At 36.5% G+C, this 25,679-nt stretch overlaps 4 protein-coding genes across 8 annotated transcripts; 3 read left to right on the top strand and 1 right to left on the bottom strand.

Annotated features, from left to right (window-relative positions):
- Positions 1–186: 186 nt before the first annotated feature.
- Positions 187–7,569, top strand: LOC109603742 (fatty acid-binding protein, adipocyte). 4 transcript variants are annotated; one of them, XM_020020234.2, is made up of 3 exons: positions 187–333; positions 4,327–4,424; positions 7,065–7,569. In XM_020020234.2, exons 1-3 carry the CDS (start codon positions 275–277, stop codon positions 7,394–7,396), a joined length of 489 nt encoding a protein of 162 aa, XP_019875793.1. In that variant the 5' UTR covers positions 187–274; the 3' UTR covers positions 7,397–7,569. The 4 variants fall into 4 exon arrangements, with proteins under 4 accessions (XP_019875793.1, XP_019875796.1, XP_019875795.1 ...); XM_020020237.2 differs by lacking the exon at positions 187–333 and adding an exon at positions 1,998–2,149; XM_020020236.2 differs by lacking the exon at positions 187–333 and adding an exon at positions 2,009–2,153.
- Positions 7,570–7,754: 185 nt separating this feature from the next.
- LOC109603737 (TBC1 domain family member 1) lies at positions 7,755–25,556 on the bottom strand. Of its 2 annotated transcripts, XM_020020229.2 has the most exons (10): positions 25,059–25,556; positions 19,149–19,343; positions 11,651–11,926; positions 11,137–11,512; positions 10,609–11,081; positions 10,387–10,550; positions 10,090–10,331; positions 9,880–10,035; positions 9,509–9,825; positions 7,755–9,456 (listed from the first exon to the last, which is right to left on the bottom strand). In XM_020020229.2, exons 1-10 carry the CDS (start codon positions 25,176–25,178, stop codon positions 8,176–8,178), a joined length of 3,600 nt encoding a protein of 1,199 aa, XP_019875788.1. In that variant the 5' UTR covers positions 25,179–25,556; the 3' UTR covers positions 7,755–8,175. The 2 variants fall into 2 exon arrangements, with proteins under 2 accessions (XP_019875788.1, XP_049824909.1); XM_049968952.1 differs by lacking the exons at positions 19,149–19,343; positions 25,059–25,556 and adding an exon at positions 16,404–16,543.
- On the top strand, positions 16,872–19,028 carry LOC109603738 (fasciclin-1-like). Its single transcript, XM_020020230.2, has 2 exons — positions 16,872–17,322; positions 17,939–19,028. Exons 1-2 carry the CDS (start codon positions 16,897–16,899, stop codon positions 18,980–18,982), a joined length of 1,470 nt encoding a protein of 489 aa, XP_019875789.2. The 5' UTR covers positions 16,872–16,896; the 3' UTR covers positions 18,983–19,028.
- On the top strand, positions 19,376–23,846 carry LOC109603736 (cilia- and flagella-associated protein 61-like). Its single transcript, XM_020020228.2, has 12 exons — positions 19,376–19,579; positions 19,631–20,213; positions 20,263–20,692; positions 20,748–20,927; positions 20,982–21,157; positions 21,211–21,307; positions 21,364–21,857; positions 21,905–22,295; positions 22,356–23,116; positions 23,165–23,275; positions 23,325–23,519; positions 23,570–23,846. The coding sequence occupies exons 1-12, from the start codon at positions 19,401–19,403 to the stop codon at positions 23,792–23,794; spliced, it is 3,822 nt and encodes a 1,273-aa protein (XP_019875787.2). The 5' UTR covers positions 19,376–19,400; the 3' UTR covers positions 23,795–23,846.
- Positions 25,557–25,679: the final 123 nt, after the last annotated feature.

Below are 25,679 nucleotides of genomic sequence, written 5' to 3'. Positions count from 1 at the left end.
CTTGATTTTCTGAAGGGAGTTTGGGCTGGTTAAAAAGACGAAAACAATTGTCCCCATCGCATTTAATTCCGGCGACGATAATTTGGGAATTAATCTATTAAAGTCGACGTCCCACTTCTGCGAAACGGTAACACGAATTAACCCCCGTACAATTCCGTGCCGGACGCCTGTATAAAAACGGACGTCGCCACTTAAAACCTGTCCATTGAAGAAAGGGTTCGCATCCACCTGAGCCGCCGCCAAGTTAAGCAAAACAACTATTTACGAATCGATAATGATGGTTAAAGTTATTAACGTTGTGCTTTTGCTCAGCTTCGTCGTTGCCGTTTATTGGTGAGTTTATTTTGTTTTTATTAAATTAGAATAAGAAGTCAATTAGGGTGGAGGAGTGTCGTTAGCGAATTTAAGTTCGCAACCCACTCGACGCGTTTAAACGGTTAATTTGATGGCTACAAATCACACTGTAATGCGCATACAATAGTGGCCGTAATTATGGCAACATATTAAAAATATGAGTACTACTTCAATTGGGTACTAGTACATGTAATGCTTGTTGTTTTGCCTGTTATCTGTTGTGTCCATTCTGCAGCTGGTCAATATAACTTTATTCCTTAAAAAAACTGCGTATATTAATTAGAGAACAAACTATTCTTATAGTCAACTCAAATTAATCCCAACCTGAAGAAAATGGGACTGCCTGAAATTAGTACAAAGACTGTGTGAAGGTTTCAGGGATCTAATTTATTAAACACTGCTCATGTTAGGTGTCGTCCCACAAGTTTTCAATTGTATTTAAATCTGGACTTTAAGCTGGCCAATAGGAAATCTCAGCATTTTTATCTTTTAACCAACTTTAAACAACTTTGGATTCATTATCATGGATAAATATCCATGTAACTGGTAAATTATCGGTCCTATATCATACCAAAGAATGGAACACCAAACTAAAACTATTCCTCCAGCGTGTTTCAAAGTTTTGTAGTGTATCAGGGACCCAAACTTTTATTGGGAGAACGATGAAAGGATATTTTACCATTGAAGGTGGATGTCAAAATTCCGGAGCATAATTAATACATTTTTGTGCAAACTTTTAGACTTGTTCGAATATTCTTTTTTGATACCTACGGTTTCTTTTTGTCTTTTTTATTTGTACACCACTGTACAATATACAATATTTACCATTTCAAGAAGTTACCACAATTATGTCCACCATTGCAATTGACTAGTAATTTGAATTGAAACTTTACTTAATTAAATTTATGAAAATATAATTATCTTTATTTTAGCATAACTAAGTTACTGAAAACAGTTTTATAAAATCATAATTGATATTTCATATTTCTAATATTTTTTGTATAAAATTTATCTTATAGATTAAAATCATAATTAAATGAAATAAAATTAAAGAATAAATTTATGTTAATTATCTTTATTCTAACATGTCCAAGCTTCTAAACAATAGAAAAACCATAATTGATACTTAATATATCTAATATATTATGTATAAAATTTATTTCATTGGTTAAAAAAAATAATTAAATGAAAGAATATGGCAATTTATGTGAATTATTTTTATTACAGTTTTATAAACTCCTAAACAATTGGAAAACCATAATTGTGACTTATTATTTGTATAAAATTTGTTATATAGATTAAAAACATAATTAAATGAAATAAAAAGAAAAAATATGGCAATATATTTCAATTATCTTCATTTTAACGTGAATAAACTACTTAAAACAGTTTTATAAATTTTTAGTCTTAGTCGAATATTCCTTTTTGATACTTTTTGTCGTTTTTATTTGGACAGCACTGTACAATATATAATATTTAACAGTCAAGAAGTTACCACAATTATGTCCACCGCTGTAATTAGCCAGTAAATCCCCGAAAATAATATTTTCGGAGGGCTCACCCTCAGTGTTCACATGTTGGGGGGTTGTAACGATCGATCGACGCTCCCTGCGCCGTGATTCCACCACTCTCTAAGCCGCCTAACCTAAAAGCGAAAACTGACGCAGTGGCGTGATACCGCAAACCGTGGCGGCGGCGAATCCGTGGGGGTATCCGGCATAAATTCAGGAACCGGCCGGCGTCCGATTCATTCGCGTTACCGAAACATTTTTCGACGGTTCCACACACAATCGTAGTAAGTAAGTGGTCTTATCTACCTATATTATAATATTACAACCGGTGAATTTTTGTGGCATTGGAGTTGTGCGTGGGGTGTTCTGTGAGTAGAGTATTAGGGGTGTGTCACGCTCTCGCATCGGAAAGTCGGTATAAATTTTGCTATAAAAAATTATGGAAAAAGAACGTGGTTTTTCAAATTGTGACCGTTATGCTGAGCGAGTCGAATGTCGCTTGCGGTGCACTTCTCCAAATTGTTTCGAGAACGTTTGCGTACTTAAAAGTAATTAAACAATCCATTTATCGTGACAACTGCCATTAATTTTGCGTGCAAATTGATCGCAGATGTTCGTTTCGCACACATTTGTTTATATAATTATTGTTGAGGCCATAAATAATGGAAAGTTTAATATTAATAAAATTATTTTTTTAACTTATTGATTTTTAAATTATTTAATTGATAATGATTAATTCATTATTACGGATTTGTTTTAATAACGGTAAAATTATTATTAACAGTAATAATATTTATAGTCATGAATAATGAATAAAATAATTTAAATAAATAATTGCCATAAAACTAATTTTATACCAGTAGATTTTTAATTATAAGTCAGTTAGATAATAAACTTACTAGTTATTGAATTTAAATTTAAATAATATAGAAATTCTCTTATGTTTATTATTAAACACTTTAAAGTCAAAAATAGATTAAGTAGAATGGAAAAAATCCAAGAATTTATGTAAATTCAGCATAGGTAAAATATTGAAAACAAGTTTTGAAATTTTTAGGTCTTAAATATAATAAATTTAGTTTCTGCATGTAAAATCATTTTTAGATTATAAATTATTTTTAAAAATAAACTTATTTTATTTAGATAAATTTATGACAATTCATGTTAATTATCTTTATTTTAATATGACTAAACTATTGAAAAATTCAAAACAATAGAAAAACCATAATTGATATTTAATATTTCTATTTTTGTAAAAAATTTATTTCATAGGTTAAAAACATAATTAAATGAAATAAAATGAAAGAATATGGCAATTTATGTTAATTGTCTTTATTTTAACATGACTAAACTACAGAAAACAGTTTTATAAATTACTAAAAAACAGTAAAACCATAATTGATGTTTAATATTTCTAATATTATCTGTATAAAAGATATTTTATACAGATAATATTAGATATTAGTTTAACCACTAAAAACTTTTTAAGCTTTTAAATAATAGGAAAACCATAAATTGATATTTAATATGTCTAATATTTTTTATATAAAATTTATTTTATTGATTAAAAACATAATTAATTGAAAATAAAATGAAGGGATACGATAATTTATGTTAATTATCTTAATTTTGACATGACTAAACTATTGAAAACCATAATTGATAATTAATATTTCTAATATTATTTAATTTACAAACATCATTAAAGGAAATAAAAGGGGAAAAATATGCCAATTTATGTTAATTATGTTTATTTAACCGCGACAAAGTTTTATAAACTTCTGAGGTCATAAGCAATAAATTAAAGAATATTTACACTATTTATAAATGTTTTCGCATCCAATTTGTGTTAATAACTGGAAAAATTATTAATTGCAGTGTCACATTACTAAAATCCCATTTCCACAGTTATTTAACAATTATTATCATAAAATTATGTATTATGTGGTTCTTGACATTTAATTTGTTAATTTAGTTAAGTTTTCTTCATTTTTATCAAGTTAATTAAACTAATATTTGTTTCCTTATTTAATTTTTAATTTACAAAGTAATAAAAGCATTAAAATATTTTGAATTTTATCTTTCGTTCAATTAAACATTACATACATTTTATAGCTACAACTTCATTGGAGCAATAAAATAAAATCCAATAAAATGGTCAAACCACAATATTTTATGATTACAAAGTTAATCGCATTAATTTCTTATGTCATTTAGTAGCATTAATTAAGGGGAAATTACAAAAAAAGTGCATTATAATTAGGTCATTATGGTTTCATGAAGTACTTCGAGGCCGTGAGTCGACAAATGTATTTTTGTACAATTGTTTTACGTACATTCGTATAATTATCGTTGCGCAATAAAAATATAGTACCCATAATTAAATCATCAATAATGACCCCCCAAAAACATCAATATTATAATGATAATTACTCATAGAATTTTAATTTTTTGTTCACAGCGGTCCAGCAGCAAACACCAAAATGGTAGACGCATTCTTGGGTAAAAAATACAAGCTGGCCACCAGCGACAACTTCGATGAATTCATGAAGGCGCTCGGTGAGTATTTTGGCGGGTTCATTGTTCTTTTTGGCGCACCAAGGCTGTACGGGAACGGATGCAACATCCTCAATCTAACTGTTTTATAAGACTTTGGACCGACACCTTTGTCCCATCATAAATCAATACCTTTTTATATCGGTGTTTGTTACATTAATAGTAAAACTGGTTTTCAAATTTCATCTTTTCGTTGATATTTCTATTTTTAAATTTACTGCTATATTTCTAATCTTCAGAACATAGCCCATTGTCGAAGCTTCAGTCATCTTGTTGCTGAATTCTGAGATTGAGTCTTAATTGTCTTCGTTGAGCCTTGAAATCGACATGTTTAATGTTATATTTCCTTGATTCATTTATTCGAACGGTGTGAAGAGCTTCGACATGATCATTAAGGTTTCCTATCTGTCTGATATTGTCCTAGAAGAAACCAGCTAGAGTCCTACATCATTTTCTCGTCCCCGAAGCTTTGATTTCTGAACCTTCAACATCTTCCTCTTTAAACCAGTGAACTTTCCAAATTCCAAATAAGGCAATTAAGACTCCCATGCACCCTTAAGTCATGTACAACAAAGTATGAACTATATTTTTGCTGTAAACAAGACTAATAATGGTTTATTCAATCGACAAGCTATATTTAGAACCCTTTATCAATTATTAATTAATGAGTAATGTGCGTTTCTGTCACGACATTATAAAAGCATTGTTCCTGAATTTTTCAATCGCCATGGCGACCCACGGTGGTGATTTTTTGACGTATGCCGCCTCGCCCACGGATGCAGGGAGTTAAGTAGTCGATTGCGAGGGTTCACAGTTCACGATTTATCGGTTGTTGTGTCTGCCTTTTAAAACGTTCGCCGGTTTGCAATCACAGTGCAGTACCACTGTGACATTACAGCAAGCCGGTTTAACAGTTACTGTAATAGTTAAGTTCTTAAAGTTCATTTAGTCAAAAAAAATGGTTTTGGATAGCATTTTCGGCAAGAAATACAAGCTGGAGACCAGCGAAAAGTTCGACGAGTACATGAAGGCTTTAGGTAAATTGTTTTTTGTTCTTGTTAACGCGTGGTTCAAAGTCCAAACAGGTGGTAACGAACTTTGCACAGAGGTGCAATGTTTCATTCGTCATTGTACAGTTTATCATGTTTCTTATTAGAATGGAAACTATTAGGAATTTGCTAAACAACATAAAGATTTATTAATATTTATGCCTTAATTGTTGTTGTTTTTATCATTTAAACGTCACTAATAATATGAATTTATTCAAAATATTGATATTAATATTTTATTTCTTAAAAATTATCATTTATTTAACTTGTTACTGCATTAATAACTCAAATAATTAATATTATTTGACCATATTTTAAATTTGTTGTTTTACACCCTAAACAATACATTTTTATAAGCAAAATATTGATAAAAAATTTTCAAAAAATATATTATTAATATATTCTTCAAAATTTCTTTGAAATCTTCAGTCATTTATGACATTTGACAAGTTATCTAACTTGTTGCTGTGTTAATAACTAAAAGAATTGTCATGATACTTTAAATTTATTGTTTTAATTATTTATACATCATAGACAATATATATTTATAAGCAAAATATTGATAAAGAAGATCCAAATAAAAAATTAAATATTTTATTAGTATATTCTTCAAAATTTCTTTAAAATTATAAGTTACTTATAATATTTGACAAGTTACTTAACTTGTTGCGCTGTGTTAATAACTGAAATAATTGTCATAATACTTTAAATTTGTTGTTTAAATTATTTATACATCATAAACAATACATATGCATGAGTAAAATATTGATAAACAAGCTTCAAATAAAAATTTAAATACTTTATTAGTATATTCTCCAAAATTTCTTTAAAATTATCAGTTACTTATAATATTTTACAAGTTATTTATCATGTTAGTTGTATGAATCAATTTTTGTCATAATTTTTTACATTTACAGTTTTAATCATTTACAATACAACTATATAAATAAAATATTGATAAAAAAGGTCCAACCTGTGAACTACAGTGTTTTATCACTATTTTGTTTTAAATTATCAGTTGTGTATAGCAAAATTTTAAATAATTCATCATTTGGTTATTTGTTTCCAACATTATACTTTTAAATATTCAAGCTGTGCAAACTGCACTTTTATTTTTAGATCAAGTAAAAAAATATATAAAAACATCTGTTGCCAACAAATATAGTGATGAACGAAATATAAAATTGGCTTCTTAACATCTTATTATCCATTTTAAAAGTTTCTATTGTCCAATTAAGTTAATGATACCCGGATAAACGTACAAATCGTTCGATAATACCAAGAATTACCCTTAATTGTAAGGAAACAAACGCTTCCTACTTTTCGCATGCAACAATAACAGTCCATTAGTCACGGTGAACGACTGTGTTCCTAAACTTTGGACTATTGAACGTTACGAACGATTTTTCGACATGCGAACCTGTTATTCCGAAACCAGATAATTTCATTGGGCACTGTAACCGACACGAAAAGTGGAGCAAACAATAAACCGTCCGTCGAGGCCAAAGTTCATCGGCATAAATAAACACGCTTTATTTACGTACGCCGAGATAAAAATACCAAGGAGATGATAACTCGTAACGTTTGTTCGCAGGGGTTGGTCTGGTGACCAGGAAGATGGGCAACGCCGTCTCGCCGGTGGTCGATCTGGCCAAGGAGGGTGACGAGTACGTGCTCTCGTCGGTCTCCACCTTCAAGAATGTGATTATCAAGTTCAAGCCCGGCGTCGAGTTCGACCAGGAGACGCCCGACGGCAGGAAGGTGAAGGCCACGATCACCGTCGACGGCAACACCCTGCACGAGGTGCAGAAGGGCGCCGACGGCAAGACCACCACCATCGACAGGACATGGACCGACGATGAGATCAAGATGGTGATGACCGTCGACAACATCACCGCCACCAGGGTCTACAAGGCCCAGGCCTAAGCGCACTGAATATTTTTTTTTTATTATAATTATACTATTATTATGTATGATCTACGTACTGATTTGTTAGGAAGGAGCAATCATGTTTTCTGATTATTTTATTCAATATTTAATTGCGATTTTGTACTACTTTGTATACATCACTTGGTAAAATAAAATGCTGTTAAAATAAACTATTGTTTTAATTAGGTTCATTTAATGAAACTAAGGTAATATTAAGCCATTCTGTAAGTTTGTTTAATTTCTATAGTTGTATCATCAAATTATATATTTAACTTTTGGCACATCTTCATTTAAACGATTTGGTTAAATAACATCTAGTTTCTTTCTTATTGGAAATTAAAATACTATAATTTGTAACAAAAATTTTATTTTAAGTCGTGGAGGAAGGAATAGGCAAAATCTTTTTATTTTATAACTTAAATATATATTTAGTCATCGCACAGACTAAATACCCATTTTCTGTTCTGAAATAAAACTAAATTATATAAACAAGTATATTCAATTACATAACCGGGACTTCACAATCAAAAAATTATATAAAATACGAACTATACTAAACAATACTTGATAATAGAATACTTTATACAACAAGCAAAATCGAAACGAATACTACAGTCGTGTACACATAATATAAAATTCAATAATACTAAAAAACCGAAACAGTCATCACATAATTAAAAACCTATAAACGTACAGAATAAAGAGTTAAACAATTTTATACAACGTTAACTAAAAATTAATATCACACTATACAAAAATAAACGTCCGTACTGAAATCATTTGCCTAAAAGGTCCGGACTGGACGTTCTGACCATGTTCCTCAAGCTCTTGATGTTCTTCAGCTCCCTGGTGCCGTTGTACGTGAAATTAACGTCGCAATTGCTCAGGGGGTGGTTGGGGGTGGATGGCGTGCCGACGCCGCTGTCTATACTGTGACTGGGCGTCATTTTCGTTCCGTAATCGGTCAACGGTAAGCTCGTGGACTTTTCGTTGTTCCTGGCGTTGTTCTCCTTCTCGAAATCCTCAACGGTTATGTCAATTTTGGAGTTGCTGCGTAAGTTGTTCATGTTTTGCAGTATGTTGCTGTGCGAGGTGGAGAAAAAATGGGACGTCTTCGGCTTGTCCACCTGCAAAGCCTTCGAGTTCAAGCTGTTGGACCTCGTCATGCCGTCTTCCGTGTTGTTGTTGACGTGGATCTTCCCCGCACTCAGGGATTTTACCATGGACGAGTCGCGTTGGAACGTTCTCAGCTTGTCCTGTTGCTCGGAGAACGTCAACTGTGACATGATCCGCCTCACGTCACTGGGAATCTCCACGTCCACCTTCGCCTCTATGAGCCCGTTGATGAAGTTGCCTAAAGTGCCAATGGTTACCTCCAATCCCCGACTCTGCATCTCCAGCTTGTTGATGTGAGCCTGCTGCAACACCCTCTGCTTCTCCAACCGCTGCACGTTGCTCAACGCCAGCTCCAGCTGGCTCATCAACGCCTTGTTTTGATCAGTCAACGTTTTGTTCTGTTTCTCCAGTTTGTGCAACGCGTCCACTTGCGGCTGCACCGAAGTCATCTCCTCCTGCAGCACCTGGTACTCCACCTTGTACTCGTCCAACTGTTTTCTGATATCCGTCGTGTACACCTGCTTCATAATCTTGTCGAGCATCGGCTTATCAATTTGAGGCAGCTGCATCTTCAGATAGTTCATGATCTCTTCGAAGCTGTCGCACTGCAACAGCTTCTGTTTGTGGTAACTCAACAAGCTCAACGCAACGCGGAAAATCACGTCGGGATTCTCCAGGAAAAGCAAGTCAAAGACCCTGGTGACGAAACCTAAAGGAAACTGCGAGGCGAAAACCGTTAACAGCCAAGGTGCTGCGTATAAAGTGGGGGCGACTTCGTAGAAGTCGAAATGGTTGTACAAGTCCGGCAGTTGGTCGTGTAACAATCTGGACAGTTGATACAGCTTAATTTGCAAACCAATCATGTCGGGTAGATATTGTTTCCTCAAGCCTCGTCTGAACATCAAGTGACGCAACAAAAAGAACGCTTGCGACTCCTCCATCTACAACAAAATTATTATTAGTTTTGTTTCGTTGGTGGTACGTCGAACGTACGTGTAACAGGAGGACACCAGCGACAAAACTCAACCCCTGGCAGTACCCGACCTCCGGGTCCAACAGTGAGTAAGCCTTCAACAAGTTGAACAGTGCTAGTTGTCCAGGACCTAAGGGACTGCTGAAGTAAGAGTGATTAGGGAAGGTGCGGCCCAGATCAATTAAAATTGCATGCTGGTGCGACGTCAGTTGTTTAAGAAGTGTTTCGTACGGTACGTTGTAGTTGGGGTATTTGTACAAGTCGATTGGAGGCACTTTGGAGCAGAACTGTTCGGCCAGTAGTTGCCACACTTCGCCTCTTTTCCCCCTTGGGACGCCTTAAACAGAGACGTTAAGATTTGTTTGTTGACTTACGTATTGTTGTTAGTTACCTTGGCGGATGGCTTGTAGCAACATCTGGCTGTCGCATTTTATTCTGGATTCTTTGTTGGTGAGCATGTCCCACACCTCCATTATCTCCCTTTGGTTCGGCTTCATTTCGTCGTACTCCAATTTGATTCTTTTCACTGCTGACTCTTCTTGTTCCGCTGTAAAGTTCCTCGGTTAATTTTCTAGTTTATAACACTAGAATAGTTAGTTACCTCTAAGTCTGGCGTTTTCCTTCTCCATTCTTACTAGAAGTATGGCTTGGTGTATTGATTTCCTCCAAAGAGCTCTGAGTTCTTCCTTAGTTTTCTTCTTTGGAGGGTCCTTAACCTCTTCTTTTTTACTAGGAGTTACAACTGTTTTAAAGATGGCTTGTCTCCAAGAACCACCGTCTGGTTTATTTGGGGAGCCATCATCTGAGCTTGTGGACCTGGGACTGTTTCCAACTTTTAAGAAACTACAAGAACAATACATTAACTTGTTAGTACCATAGATAGAAGTTGGTAATTTACATGTCCATCATGGGGCTTTTTAATTGTTTGTCTGGCGATACTGAGGCCTTCTGATTGTCTTTGTTGATTGTCAAGTGGTTTAAGTCACTCTGCGAGCCAATAGTAGACGACCTAGACCTAGTACCTTCCGACTCCTTATCGGAAATATCATTGGGCGACGCTTCCTGAACGACAACATCAATGTAATAACCCACATCAGGATTAAATAAGTTATATTAATACCTTCATGAAGTTTCTGGACACAGGCAGATTCATATCCTTCATGCTGGGCCCGAAATCATCTTTGGAGGCCTTCCGCTTCAGCATCTCGAATGAGCTGGTCAACGAACGCTTGGCTTTGGTGAATATGGTGCTGCCACCCAAATACTGGTTCAAAAACTCGGATCTGTTTTCCACGGTGTCGTGCATGTGTCGGCCCTGCTTCATTTCGCAGTGGGCCCGCAACAGCATCATCAGGAACTCGTTCTGTTCGCGTACCGAGTCCGTCTCGGCGCCGCGGAATTTCGTCAGTATCGTCGTTTGTTCCTCTTCGTCCAGTTGCTCCAGCCTTCTGAGGATGGCCGCCTGGGTTTTACGGTCGGACATGTGTTCCACTTCCGTGCAGAGTTTGTGGAACCAAACCATGGGACAATGCTCGCAGGAGGAAAGGGCTGGTCTGGGTCTGGATTCGGCGTTCAGAAACGCCTGGGTGATGGCTGTAAACATGGCGTACCGATTAAAAGGTGTAAAGCGAAGCTGGGCAACGAGTACCTTGGACAGCATCGTTGGCGATGGACTGGGACTCGCATTTGAAGATGTAGCCGGTGAAGGTCTGCATATTGGCCCCTTCCCGACTAATGAAACCGAAATGTTCCGTCTGCACTTGGCCCTGAACACAAGTGGTGATGTCTCGGTGGTGTTTGTGCAACAGTATGACCTTACGGTCGGGACTGATCAGTCTCAAATCCGTCCTGTCCACCTGCAGCACCATCGTCCTGTTGTGGTCGTCGAAGTCCGGTGTTTTAAGGTCTTTTTCCTGCTCTTTCGCTTCGTTAGACTCTGTAGCTGGTTCCGGGTCGTCAGACTTCGTGATTTTTTGCGACAGGCTCAGACTTTCCACCGAACCGGTCTCGCTCGTGCCGGAATCCTTAAACGAAAAACGTTTGGCATTGAATCGGGATTGATATAGGTCAGTTATTCATAAAAATTTAAATATAGAAGTGACCGGTGTCTGTTCCCGTCCAACTATTTTACGATCACACGTCGGAAACATGATGGAACTAACCGTCGATCCACGTCTGATCCGCTCCAAGTTTCCCAGCTTCTGTTTGCTCTTCTCCTGCTCGTGCACCTTGAACTTGTCCAGCGCGTCGTCGATGAACGTGTCCGGCACCTTCTTCTGCCATACTTTTATTTTGCCGATGTACAGGACCTCGAAGAAGTTGCTGGAACTCGGCGATATGTCGACGCAGAGCGACGTCAAGTTAGCGGCGCTGCTCAGCGATCTCGATGGCGTCGTCGCGTGGTTCTGATCCTTCATTTGCTTGTACAGATCGGTTACCTGGAAAAAATTGTTTAATGGAACAATTTTTCCAGACTTCAAAGTAAAAAATAATATAAATGACAACCATGATAGAAGAAAAAGCAAAAAACGAAGACTAAATCGGTCTTGAAACAGCATTTGGTGACATTTTCATCCTTGTGGAAAAGACGATAGTTCAAGGCACAATGAAGGGTGAAATTATATTGAAAATTTATAAGAACAAAAGCAATTAAAGGTCGAAAAAAAAAACTGTCCTGAAACAGCATTTGGTGGCACTTTTCATCAGTGCGACATGAACGACAGTTTAAAGAACACTGAAGGATGAAATTAATTGAATAAATCATTAGAAACAAAATGAATTAAAGCACGAAGAAAAAAATCAGCTTTTAAATGGCATTTGGTGTTCGAAAACAAATTTGATAAACATTTAACAAACAACAAAGATAATTTTCAACAACGCTTAATTTTTTTGTTTATGTAGTTTATTCGACATTCAATTAACAAACAAACAGTTCTATTACTTATTTATCAAACATCAATTAATGGTTATGGACTTTTGTACTTCGCATAATGAACAAATTGCTTCGACAATTTTTGTTCAGTTAACAAATTTTCGCACATGCTCCCAGTTTTAAGTTTCATTCAAAGTGTGACTGGCACAATAAACACGACCGAGTTAAAAATAACACCGGTTCAATCGGCAGATTTTTCTCCACATTTAAATTTATGAATAATTTTTACGTACACAGATTTCTATTGAAACGTCTCGGACTGTTTTTCTTGTTGCTATTTCCGGACGGACGAAAAAAACTCAAGGAAACGGCGCGCTGTGTTGTGAAATTGAATTGAAATTTTTTTAATGTAAATTAGTTTCAGACGTTTGATCTGGGTCGTCTGCAATGTCATGTTTCGAAACACGTTCGTTTTGAGAGAAAAACAACAACAGATCCGAATTCATCGACCCCAAAAACCTATTTAAAGACACCCAACAAGCTATATAGTTTTTAGGTTATTATGTTTAAATAAAACAACCCTTAAATATTATTTTTAATAAATATTTTATCGTTTGAAATAGTTGAAGAGGCACTCATTGCTCCACTCAAATAATTAATAATTACAGAATTTTTACATTATTGTTACTATTTAAATTAGTGGAGGGGGTTGAAAAGGGGACGAAAAATTAAAATAATTAAAATATCATGTCGTATATCGTTTTATAGGTTTTGTAGAACGCCCAATTCAAAACTTTGGTTATTTTTTGTGTATTTTTATTAATAACAAAGTTAACACATCCCTAATTACCTTAATTCAATTTCCTGGAACATTTACATGAATTAATGTTTATTTTATTACTCAAATAATCAAAAATATTTATAAAAAATAGTTTTACAAGCCAGATTGATACGAATAATATTTTTAACAGAAAATTGACAATTTAAAAAACTACCCTTAAAATATTAATTCAAAAAATTATTTTTTTTTGGCTGATATAATCTCAAAATGTCAAAAATGTATAAAAAATATTTTTTATATAAATTTTCTATAAAAATTTAAAGAGGGGGAGGACAAAGGGGGTAAATTAACAAAATTAATAAAAACATCATGTGGCATATGGTTTAATAGGTTTTCGAGGATGTAGAACCCAAATCCACTTACAATTTTAACCTACCCCCAACGATAACAAAGATAATCAACATTTTATAACAATTCTTCGTTACTCACAGCTTTTTTCTCGATATAAGAAGCATCACTATGTGATGTCACGTACACAGGAACCGTGAACATGTTTGCCACTCACTTTCCAACACGACACACAGTCACAAAACAGCCCTTCGTCAAATATACCCTTTGAAAATAGCTTCGAAATTTAAAAACCCTTGTGGCATAATAAATTAACATTCAATTAAAAAATCAGGTTGTTTTTCGCGTCGGCTTCGGCTGCGAACTGGGCATATGTTGTGTGTGAATCTGTGACGTCGATCTAAAATTAAATCGAATCACTCGGTCGCACGGTGTTCATTATTTTTAGGGGGTTTCGTTGTGAATTCGATGGATCGATTTTTGTGCGAGTTAAAAGACCAACCTGCCGCCGTTGCCGGGTACCAAAACTGGTGCGAAACATGTAAACATTGCTACAACGAGCAAACTGAACGATAAATTGTTTTTATTGGATGTGTAAGAATTATACGCGGTTGGGTAAAGTAAACAGTGGTGTTGTCACTCAATTACCGGGATGAATTACGATCTGTTTGGTTGTGATGTGGAAAACAAATCATATTTTTCGGGTGGCACCAACACGTGTGTTTTCCAAATTAATTTTAGCAAAAGGTTAATGCGAAAATTATTTGGCAAAATATGTTGGGTTTTATGTGTTTTTCTGTTGAACTTTAAACCGACTTAAATAATACGGACTCATAATTGAATTGTTTTAAAACCTAAAATTAAGCTGGGATGTTTAAAATTAACGAAGAAACTGGATTTTTGACCTCCTAAACCTTTAACTGTTTAATACAGCTGTATATTTTTATTTTAATTATGTTAAACAAAGAAATTTAAAACTCTGGCGTAGTTTCATACCTTTAATTTAATAAATTACATGTTTTAAATTAATATATATTTGATGTTAAAACTTAATTTAAATTAGTACAATATTATTTTAATAATTTTATTCCAATAATTTATAATAAAACTATTTTTAAAATCATAATTTTTATGTTTAATCACCTCCATTTTAATTATATATAATTTATTTATTGTATATATATATATTTTTAAAATGTATAATTTTATTTAGTATCTTATTTATGATTAATTTTATATAAAAATATACAGAGTGGTTCACTCTCTTTATAGAGAAAAGAAAAAGGTATTGATTTGAAATTTTTATGCTAATTATAATTTGACTTGAACTACTTTTTTAATTTATTTTGAACAAAATTTCATTTCCGGTGAGTAGTTCAGTTTAGATGTACACGTTAATCAAGAAACATTCTATAAGGATCCATTATTAGTACACGAAAAATTTATACAGGGTGTTAGTTATTTACATTTAATTTTATGCATCTTAAATATTCAATAACTTTGTGATTTTTTATGGAACACCATATATGTTTTAGCAGAATTAAATTGAATATTAAAAAACCTTTCGATTGATTCTGTATTTCCTATACATAAAATAGATATTAACAGAGATATTACAAGAAATGTGACACACATAGGAAAATGAAGGTTATTTTCACATGTTTGGTAAAATCTGTGCTACTATTAATTTTATGTACAAGGATTACTTATACCAATAGAAAGGTTTTTTAATATTCAAATTAATTATGTTAAAACATTCATGGTGTTCTGTTGAAAATAACAAAGTTATTGATATGTTAATATGCACAAAATTATAAATAAAATAAATAACGAACACTCTGTGTAAAATTTGTAAATACTAATAAAGTCTCCTTATAGGACGATATTTGGTTAATGTGTCAATATCAAAAATGAACTTTCCAGCATCAAAATTGATGGTTTTACAGACCATCAATGTTAAAATTTTTGGAAAAACATTAATAACTCAATATATATTGGGATTAGTATAGGACATGGTAGAGCCATTATGTTTGCGTTTATATGCAGAATTTAAAAATTCAAAAATATACAGGTTGTCTCACTGAAAATAATAAAGTTGATGTTTTAAGACGCACAAATTTAATTGTAAATAACAAACACCATGTATAAAAATTGGGAGTATTAATAATGGCTTTTTATAGGATGGTCCTTGATTAATATGTATGCCAAAAATGAACTTTCCAGCATTAAAATTGATGACTTTATAAACATTTTAGTTAGACTATCCATCTGTCAAAATTTTTGGAAAAAAATTAATAACTCAAAAACTATTGGACTTAGGTATAGGACATGGTATAACCATTTTATTTGCAATTACGTGTAGAATTTAATAGTGCAAAATATACAGGATGTCCCATTGAAAATAACAAAGTTGATGTTACTTCCGTCAAAACCGGAAATAAAATTTTATACAAAATAAATTAGAAAAGTAGCTCAAGTCAATTTATAATTGTTATAAAAGTTTCAAAGCAATACCTTTTTCCATTCCCCTCAAATTTCTGAGTAATGAGTAAGTTAATCAATCACACTATATTTTTATTTCATAATTTTAGATTCTACTTATTAGTTTTTATTATTTTGCTTTGATTTCTATAATTTTACTTTGATCATAATTCTTATAATTATATTTTTATTTTGAGTATTACAATTTCAACTTAAATTTTATGAATTAACTAATTTTTACATGGAATGTTAAAATTCAATGTCGGAAAATATAAATAAATCAACTACTATTATCTTAAGAAACTAATAAACTACAACAAAAAACACTATAAAAACATCATGTGATCAACTGTTGTGTAACACTTATTAACAACACAAAGAAACACAATATTAATTAATTAATTAGACAGAAAATAAAAACAATAAAACTTACTTCAGCCAGTTTTAACTTAACAAAGAATCAACCATATATTACCAGCACAAATTACACGAATGTAAAACAATTCGAAAAACGACACGAGTCACAATGTTTACGTTCATTCAATGCCAACAACTTTATAGATCCCCAATCGATTAAATAATAAAATAAATCACTTAAAAATCATCAGCGTTTAACAGCACCAAGTGCGTATTGCACCGTTAAAATACGCCGGCCTAGAAAATTTGGCAGGACATTCGCAACTAGTACGCCTCCTGACAATGGCCGGCAGGATGATTGGAAAGCCGTTTTAGCCTAAAATTAGACGCCAGTCGCGGAAACTGCGAGGGTCAAAATTATCTGAAAATCAAGCCAGGCTGTCTGTTTCATACGTATGACCCGTTTCTGCCCATCATTGAGCAACATCCAACATCTGTATCCGAATTATTGTACACAGTGTAACGCGATACGATTACAAAAATAATAATTACGAGAGTCAGTGTGAAAAATGCGACCAATTTGGTTGTACGTTCTTCTAACGGTGCTGAACAGTTCCGACTGTAACAAACTGAGAACTGTTTATCAAAGGCTAAGCCACGAGGATCAGTTCGAACAGTTCCACAGGCTATTCAAGAATGAACGGAACATCATTACTGATATGCAGTACTCATCGTTGACGGTTTTCGTGCCGACTAACAAAGCAATCGAGAACTATGGAGGCGAAACGCATGTTCGGTATCACATGTCGTATCAGTATTATGATTTGAACACGTTAATGTCCACGTCTAATGTCACCACCTGTTTGTACAACAACGCACCCCCCATTTGGGTCACGAGGAAGGGCGACGAACTGTACTTGAACAACGCCAAATTGTTGGTGGAAAGGTCCAATTATCTGTCCAGGACTTTTACAGGGGATTATGGGAAGCCACAGGTAACAAAATGTGTTATAGGTGGTTTTTTTCAGTAAATAGGGACAGATTCGGATTTAGTGACCTTGAAAACCTATAAAATGATATGTAACATCATATACTACACATGTCATTTAAAGTCTGTTTATTTTAAGAATAAAGCATAAGTCGCCCTCATTCTGATTGGACGACAGATCATAAAATATTCTACTTTTATATCAAAATTATGCTAGATTATATTTTTCAGCCTTCAAATATCATTGCACGTAATAAATATTGTGAAAATTGAATTCAGCAACCTTGAAAACCTATAAAACGATATGTAACGACATATATGTTACTTGTCATTTAAAGTCTGTTTATTTTAAGAATAGAGCAGAACTTTTGAGTCAAAATTATGCCTGATTCTATTTTACAGACTTCAAAAGTAGTTCTATGTAATAAATATTATAAGAATTGAACTCAGTGACCTTGAAAACCTATAAAACGACATGTCACAACATGTATTTTACTTGTTGATTGCCCACTGTTTATTTTAAGATTAAAGCAGATCATTAGTGTATTCTTCGTTCTTATTGGCTAAAGAAACAAAATGGCCGCCCATTATGCAATTTTATAACCTAGCTAATTTTGTTTTAGGCTTTGCACGTGATCGACGACGTTCTAACTGCCGAAATAAACGTCTTCCACAAAATATCAGCGTACGACTTCCTCTCGATCACCAGGGACGACTTCAAAAAATCCGAGCGGGTCACAAGCTTCTTCCAACGGATCCACGAGAACCGCCAACAAAACCTGTACAAACAAAAAGGTACCAACACCTACTTCATACCAGTTGATTCAGGCATCGACAACTACAAGTACCAACTGATCGACAAGTACGTTATTCAGGGTCATGTGATCGAGAACGTGGTACTATTCACAAGACCGACAGAGAAAAGTTTCCCGTTCGAATCAAGGGCGAACGGCGACTATATTTATATCCTGCTGAACTTTGTTGAGGTGAACGGTCGTATGTTTGTGAAAAGCAGAACGATACTAGGCGACAGTACTCATCAAGAGGGCGAAATTGTGGCAGAAATTATTAAGGGCAACATCCCTGTCACAAACGGCGTTGTACATTTAATTTCTAAGCCCCTGGCGGTGTTCGACAGGAAGCTTAAGCCGTTTCCCTTTTTGCCTGTAATTGAAAAGATTGCCTCTGATCCAGACTTGGACTTCACGTACAGGTTGGGCGAGTCGTACGGTTTTAATGACTTGTTGAAAAACGAAAGTGTTGCCCTCACGTACTTCGTCATCAAAGATTCCACCTGGGACGAATTGGAGAGGAACGACCTAAGGCTAAAAGAAGACTTTTTGGATGTTCTAAAGAACCACCTGTTTGTATCAGACGTCGCATTCAGCATGTCCAAGCTTGTGGCTCTGACAAAAACCAACAACAACTCGGATGTGATCCTGGAAAGTCTGGGTGGTACCGTACGTCTATCCGTTTGGAAGATCCACGAGGAGTACTACGTGGTTTACCAAAATCGCCACATTAAAGTCTTAAGACCGGACTACGAGTGCACCAACGGCTTAGTACACATTCTAGAGGCACCCCTGGCTGAACTACGGAAGCGCGACAACGAAACCGGAGGCTTCTGGCACACATTAAAGCACATCTTCAAAAGCCTACAAGACTAATCAGTTTATCCTGTAATCAACCACAAATAAATACACCATGTTGAAACACTGTGTTTTATTTTATTAACTGGCACGTGATTGATTGATGGCAGGAACGTGCTCGCCTTTGAACGACTCTTGGCGCACGCCCAACACTCCGAATAACTTAACGTGAATCACGACTTACGTCCATCGGTTTCTTTGCTTGGAACAGGTAGCAGTACAACAGGTTCTCGCAATCGTCTTTCAGTAAGTAGAGAAAGGTGCTGGGATCCAGATCCGCTTGCGAGAACCTGGTCATCTGTTGGATACGATGCGAGAACTGCAGTTCGAAGTCCTGGTTGTAGGCTTGCAGGATTCCATCCTCAACTCCCAGGCTTAACTGTAACAAAACAACAATAATAGTTAAAGGTTGTCAGATATGTCAAAGTAATTAAAAATGTCTACGTTGCGGTTTTTGGGCTTGAAGAGCGATAGGTCTTTGCTGCGGATGCAGACGCATCTGTTCAGCACCGATGATGTGGTACATTTGGACAGGACCTGTCTGGATATCGTGGAGAAATTCGTCACACCAACCACAATAGAATTGTTCGGTCCTAGGGATATTGAGGAAACGCTGTGAGTGAAAACTTCACACCCACTCGCACGTTTTGATTAATCACCTTCCAGGAACCTTGCGAGTACCATAATCGGTCTCAAATGTAAAGACGAGGACGCTGTAATCGCAGTAATGTGCCTAAACCGTTACCCCAACATATCGGCGGTACCGTCGTGGGATTGGTCCAATTGGTTTCGACGATTGTACCAGGTGGGCAACGTGAATCCCCGCAACACCTTCTGGATCCATCTATTCGTCCACGACCCCACCTATACCAAATTCGTCATGTATCCAATGATCCGGTTGATCTTCCGTATGAAGCACATCGACTACGTGTTCATGGTGGTACCGCCTGGCATACAAAAGATTGACTTCATCGACGTGTGTGCCACCAGGATTCTACCAATCGGGCACATGAACCCAAGGACAGTACAAACGCTGTACATGCTTGAAAGGAAGGATTACGTCAAGAAATACAAGATCCGCAGAGCTGTAGAAGAGGATAATGATGACCTGGTGCCCTTAATCAACATGTACTCCACCAGACTGAAGGAGTACTACGGGGAATATTACATAGCTGAAATTCTAACCAGGCAGGACTCACTGGGGCGACAACTAATCGTCGCCGAGTATGAGAGTGTTGCCGTGGCTGTTGTAAGTACCAAAACTTAAAGAAACTATAGCCTACAGTTAATTAATCAAGATTTCCATGAACGAAAACGTGAACTACGACCTTCTGAACGAGAAATTCTGGCTGGTACCGTTCAACGGCTTAAGAAAACCGACGGACAAGGACCAAGAGCCGGAAAATCCCAAGACCACGGCGCCACCACCGCCGGAGCCGACCGACAAAGACGGTAATAAAAGTCAGGATGAGAAATCGGTGGCTGATGAGGCGTCCTGCACCCCGCCGCCCGAATCGGTGGTATCCGACTGCACCAGCAGCACCGAATCCGAATTCGACATCGTGTTCTCGATGGAACCGGACGTTCACTCGCAATCCGGCTCCGAGATCGACGACCTGGATACGGCCCGGAAGCTCGGCGAATACGAGGAGCACCTGTTGCAGGCGCACAAGTACTACGAGCACCACATGGAGTTTGCCAGAGATGTGGCTGTGGCTCGGGCGGAATGTAACTAATGTAACTAACATAAACGGTTTGATATTACCTCAGTTGTTTGTTACAGATGTGCACTTGATGGAGGACACGGTACTGCCAACTTACTACGGGGGACCCAACGCTTTTGCGTTGGAGATTGCTCTGGCACATCCAGATCATTTTCCAGCCCTGTCACATCTTTACGAGGCTGCCTTTCAGTGTTTTCCCGACCGAGATTTCTGTGTCATGTCTCTGCCGTTCACCCTAAGTAACACTAGGCTTAGGTACCACTATTTAAACTACATTTATTGTATTATTGTAGCGCCGCCTGTTTTGCACACGTTCTTGTTCGTGCCCCCACGACCTCAAGGCATGTTTCCGAACTCCTTGTACTTGTTGCACCGCAGCTCGGTGGTCGGAAACATTTTCGTCAGGTGTTCCGAGTTTGCGGATATGAGGAGCGTTAAGAACTTGGTTGCTAAGTTGCCTAAAGGACAGGTAACAGTGTTCCGATAACTACAGTCACTATATTGTCCTTGTTTGTGCCTTAGACATTGTTCAATCAGTACGAGTTGTCGTTGAAGCAGCCTTGGCACCCTTACCTCAGTTACGTGATGACATGTGACGACCAAATTGTCGGACTGTCCAGTACCACAACCACAACAATTAACTATTCTTATTACTGCCTTTTATATATGTTGTAGTTGTGTCAGAAATGCGTGACATAGACTATCTGGTCGCCCATTATTGTCTGGGTAAATGGATGGACAATCGTTTCCACAGATCTGGCTCACACGGACTGATCGAAAGCTTGGTGATTTGTCCGATTTTCAACAAGTACGGCAGGTACTTTTTGAGCGAGTTGCACCGATTGTGCGACTTCTCGGTACTATACTACAAACTCACCTATGCTGACAACACAGCACTCCGGGAGAGACCCTTAAACAACGCCTTAAACTACATGATACCGGTTAACGGAAGGCCTTACTTGACTTACGACATGGACTATCTGGAGGAGTACCCTCCAGCTGAGTACATCACTAGGAAGGAAGAACCTTTCGCCTTGTACATAAGTTTGGGTTCGTTCTTTATCAGGAAGAGTTTTGAGTATAACTCAAGGATTGTAATCGTTGGCGCCAGTGACTCAGCCATTGGATTTCTTGAGGCGTTGTTCAGTAGCGAACCTGACGAACGTTTGGTACGTACTAGAACTCCTCAATTGTAGATTGTTACTGGTGATTTTAGGCAACATTTCACAAAGTCACTTTGGTATGTTCGCACCCGTTGTACCGCTACAAAATTCCTCAGAAAATCAAGGAACATTTGTTTATACAAACTGGGTACGACAGCGAAAGTGCTCTGCAAACAGCTTCACCTTTAACCTACGTGAACATCGCTTACGGAGTAATGACCGCCATCAATCGCAAAGATAAGTATATAACAATCGACGACGGCACTTACTTACCGTACGACCTGTTGTTTTTGATGTGTGGAGAGCAGTTCCAAAAAAACTCGGTACGACCTGATGTTGAAAGCAAGCGGGAGTTCCCCCAAAACGTCTACATTATAAACACCGAATCGGACGGAGTTGCGGCCTTTAACAACTTGAAAATTATGCGTCAACAACGCAAGGGAGGTACGGTACTTCTCCAATGATATTCCTCAACTTGTAACTGATTTTGTGATTGTTTTGCAGAAAAGATCATAGTTTATGGTCACTTTTTACAAGCCCATTGTTGCCTGGGCACCTTGTGTGCCTATGGCATCCCAACCGAGGAAATAATCTACGTCGAACCGTTCCCTTACAACGCCTCGTTCGACGGCATCTTCAGACACAACGTCGCCTTTTACAACGACCCGGAGATCGACGAGGCGATTCTGGAAGCCATTCGAAGAGTCGGCATTAAGATCTACCACGGGTACTACTTCCACGATTGGCGCTACACGCCCGCAGACAACACCATCACCCACGTAAAGTTCGAATCCGAAAATCAGATAATAGAAATCAAGTGCTGCGCACTTTTCTTCTACATCGGCAAGTCGATAAGTCCCAGGACGTTCAAGTCCATTATACAAGCCGGATTGGTGTTTGACGGTCGGCTGATCATCGACACGAAATGTCGCACCAACGACAAACAGATTTACGCCTGCGGCACGTTGACGAGGTACGCCAGGAAGTACGACGCCGACCACTTGATCCACAAGAACTTCAACCGTAAAGAAATCGGTTACAAGCTGGGAATACAAATCAAGACCATGCTGCTGAACAAAGTGATGATTGATCACACATTTAAACCTGTGATGATCAAAAAAGTAACTGATGATTTAGCCTGCTTGCCAAAATATACGAAACCTATCGTTAAGCACTGTAGACTTCCTGATGGTCTGCACTATCTTTCTGTCAGGAAACCGGGCATGAGGATACCTTTGGAGGCCGCCTTATCTAGAGGCGATTATGTAAGCTACACATTTTTTCTTTGGTGCTTTCACAGGTGGGTGTTTTAGGGCCACGTTTTGGTGACTGGTGACTGCAAGAACTTGAACAAACAAGGCTTCTTCCGTTTGCACTTGAACAAGTACAAGAAAGTGGAAACAATAACCTGCTTGACCAAGTTTGTAAGTTCTTAGCATGTCGTCAGTCAAACACTTTAGAGTTTTGTTGCAGCCAATCGAAGCCAACAACATTATTTCAATCTATGGCATGCACGAAAAGCTGCTTAACAATTTAATGCTGCGCTTCGACATGGTTTTAATCAACGATTTCTTTGATTATTTCCGCCAGCCGTGGGCCTACGCCTTGTACCACGATCGCTTCTCCAAACTTTGGGCTGAACTCGAGTTATTCATGGAGGAATCTGAGGTTACCCCTTATTTAACGTCAAAATTAACTATTTAATGGTAGCATTGCAGACCGATGACGGAGACAAATACAAAGACCTAATAAACCAGCTCCTGACTGAAAGAAACTGGGCGATGATGGAGGAAGAGAAGAAGGTGGAGCTGGAACACATTTTCAAAGACTCGGTAAGCGAAAAGCAGCTCGAAACGTTGTTGATCAAGTTCTTGGACGAGAACGAGCCGCACCTGTCGATGTACGGTACTCCGACGAAAATCAAGAAGATGATCGAAGAATAATTGTAATTAAAATTGTAGACGAGTTTATAATTATACACATGTTTTTCTACAATCGTTAATTAACGGCAATGTCAAAAGGTTGGGCATTACTCACAGGCCTGCGGTTTTCGACGGAGCCGGAATTTTAATCGGAGACCATTGTTCCGTGGCCTTCACGGTGTTATCTAACTTTATGAGGGAAAATGGAAACAATAGCAATAATTGGGTTCGGTTATTTTTAGTGCACCCGACAAAATTATTTTTTATCTATGGATTACTGTGAAAAGTGAATAATTAAGAATAATGATTAAAGAGTAAATATTGTTACTGGTCGAAAATGAGGCAAGAACAGAGACTAGTTTATAATTTGTGCATACCATAAACTGTTATTATTACTATATTACTGAATTCAACAACCTTAATATGAGTACAGTACTAATTTTTACTCAAAAACTTCAGCAGGAAGTCACTATCTAATTGAAGAAAAAATACAGAATTACTGCTAATAAAATGAAGGAAGATAATAGTAACAGAAACAAATTTATCAAATTTTGGGTACCATAAATTGTCATTATACTATAGTACTGAATTCAGCAACCTTAATATGAGTACAGTACCAATTTTCACTCAAAAACTTCAAGTTGAATATTATTGAAGAAAAAATGCAGAGAGATAATAATACAAGAAACAAATTTATCAAATTTTGAGTACCTTATATTGCCATTAATATTATTCAGCAACCAATTTTCAGTCAAAAACATCAAAAGGAAGTATAATGTCTGATTGAAGAAAACATACAGAGGTACTGCTAATAAAATGAAGAAAGATAATGGTTCCATGAGTTAGTTTAGTACCATAAATAGTCTGAAATTAGCAACCTTAATATGAGTACCGTACCAATTTTTACTTAAAAACTTTAACAGAGTCTGATTAAATACAAAAAAATTAGTGTTAAAAAAACGAAGAAAGACAATAGTACTAGAAACTAGTTTCTATTATTTTGGGTACCACAAAACCTTAATATGAGTGCAGTACCACTTTTCACTCAAAAATTTCAATTTCAATATTTCAATAGGTTGTCGTGACAGACAATAAATATTAATATATTATAATAAATAAATAAAACACATAAAAAACTAATTTATAAATTTTAATCCATTTTAAACCATATTAGAAAATGTTTAAACTTCGTACGAAAACGTTGACCGCAAAATTTCGGAAGTTCCGAATGACACACATCCCCGACGACCACTCGGCCAAAACAATACAGAAAAAAACAACTCACCCGTTCCGTGTAATCCCTCTTCCGGATCTCGGACACGATCCACGGCAGCATCGGGCTGGAGAAGCGGCGATCCATCGCCGTGAATCCATTATAGATCACGGGGATCAGCTTCATTTTCATAGCTGTAAAATGAACGTCGACCGCCGCATCCCCCACAAACAAAAACAACCACCGACCCTTCTTAGGTTAACGCACGGCACAGTTGGTTGTGCGCAGTACCGACGGAAATTTATTGATCGCCACCGTCTCTTCGGCCGATCAATAAACAAGACGCGAATCGGTGTTTATTGCGCGAATCAAAACAGACACCGAAAATAATAATAAATAAATTAACGGATGCGTTTTTTTTTTTTGTTTTGATTTGTTTTGTGGCGGTTCCATGCACGAACCGCGAACGTTAAACGATCGTTTGCGAATGTTAATAAAACCACATCCGACCAGTTCGGATTTGTTGTGAATCTTGTAAAACCGTTGTTTTGCTAATTGACATAAAAAAATATGAATTGTTGTTAAAGTGTGGCGACATCTAGTTTTCGGTGACCGTACAATCCGGCAAAAAGAAATAACGGCGATCTTTCCATTCTCACCTGGTAGTTCAAACCTCTAGTAAAAAGTAGATTC

Source organism: Aethina tumida, chromosome 6, assembly GCF_024364675.1.
Source record: "Aethina tumida isolate Nest 87 chromosome 6, icAetTumi1.1, whole genome shotgun sequence".
Classification (NCBI taxonomy): Eukaryota; Metazoa; Arthropoda; class Insecta; order Coleoptera; family Nitidulidae; genus Aethina; species Aethina tumida.
Note: the sequence above shows the minus strand (reverse complement) of the source record. Positions and strands in the feature narration are given on the sequence as shown.

Bases quoted from the DNA above. Each gene is read 5' to 3' on its own strand.
- LOC109603736 (XM_020020228.2), top strand. From the start codon at position 19,401: ATGTCTACGTTGCGGTTTTTGGGCTTGAAGAGCGATAGGTCTTTGCTG. The intron at 21,158-21,210 runs GTAACAGTGTTC...TTTGTGCCTTAG, and splicing joins CTAAGTTGCCTAAAGGACAG to ACATTGTTCAATCAGTACGA. The intron at 23,276-23,324 runs GTAAGTTCTTAG...GTTTTGTTGCAG, and splicing joins TAACCTGCTTGACCAAGTTT to CCAATCGAAGCCAACAACAT.
- LOC109603737 (XM_020020229.2), bottom strand. From the start codon at position 25,178: ATGAAAATGAAGCTGATCCCCGTGATCTATAATGGATTCACGGCGATG. The intron at 11,927-19,148 runs GTAAGTCGTGAT...AATTTTTTCCAG, and splicing joins AAGCAAAGAAACCGATGGAC to GTAACCGATCTGTACAAGCA. The intron at 10,036-10,089 runs GTAACTAACTAT...GGAACTTTACAG, and splicing joins GGAAAACGCCAGACTTAGAG to CGGAACAAGAAGAGTCAGCA.
- LOC109603738 (XM_020020230.2), top strand. From the start codon at position 16,897: ATGCGACCAATTTGGTTGTACGTTCTTCTAACGGTGCTGAACAGTTCC. The intron at 17,323-17,938 runs GTAACAAAATGT...ATTTTGTTTTAG, and splicing joins GGGATTATGGGAAGCCACAG to GCTTTGCACGTGATCGACGA.
- LOC109603742 (XM_020020234.2), top strand. From the start codon at position 275: ATGATGGTTAAAGTTATTAACGTTGTGCTTTTGCTCAGCTTCGTCGTT. The intron at 334-4,326 runs GTGAGTTTATTT...TTTTGTTCACAG, and splicing joins TTCGTCGTTGCCGTTTATTG to CGGTCCAGCAGCAAACACCA. The intron at 4,425-7,064 runs GTGAGTATTTTG...GTTTGTTCGCAG, and splicing joins TGAATTCATGAAGGCGCTCG to GGGTTGGTCTGGTGACCAGG.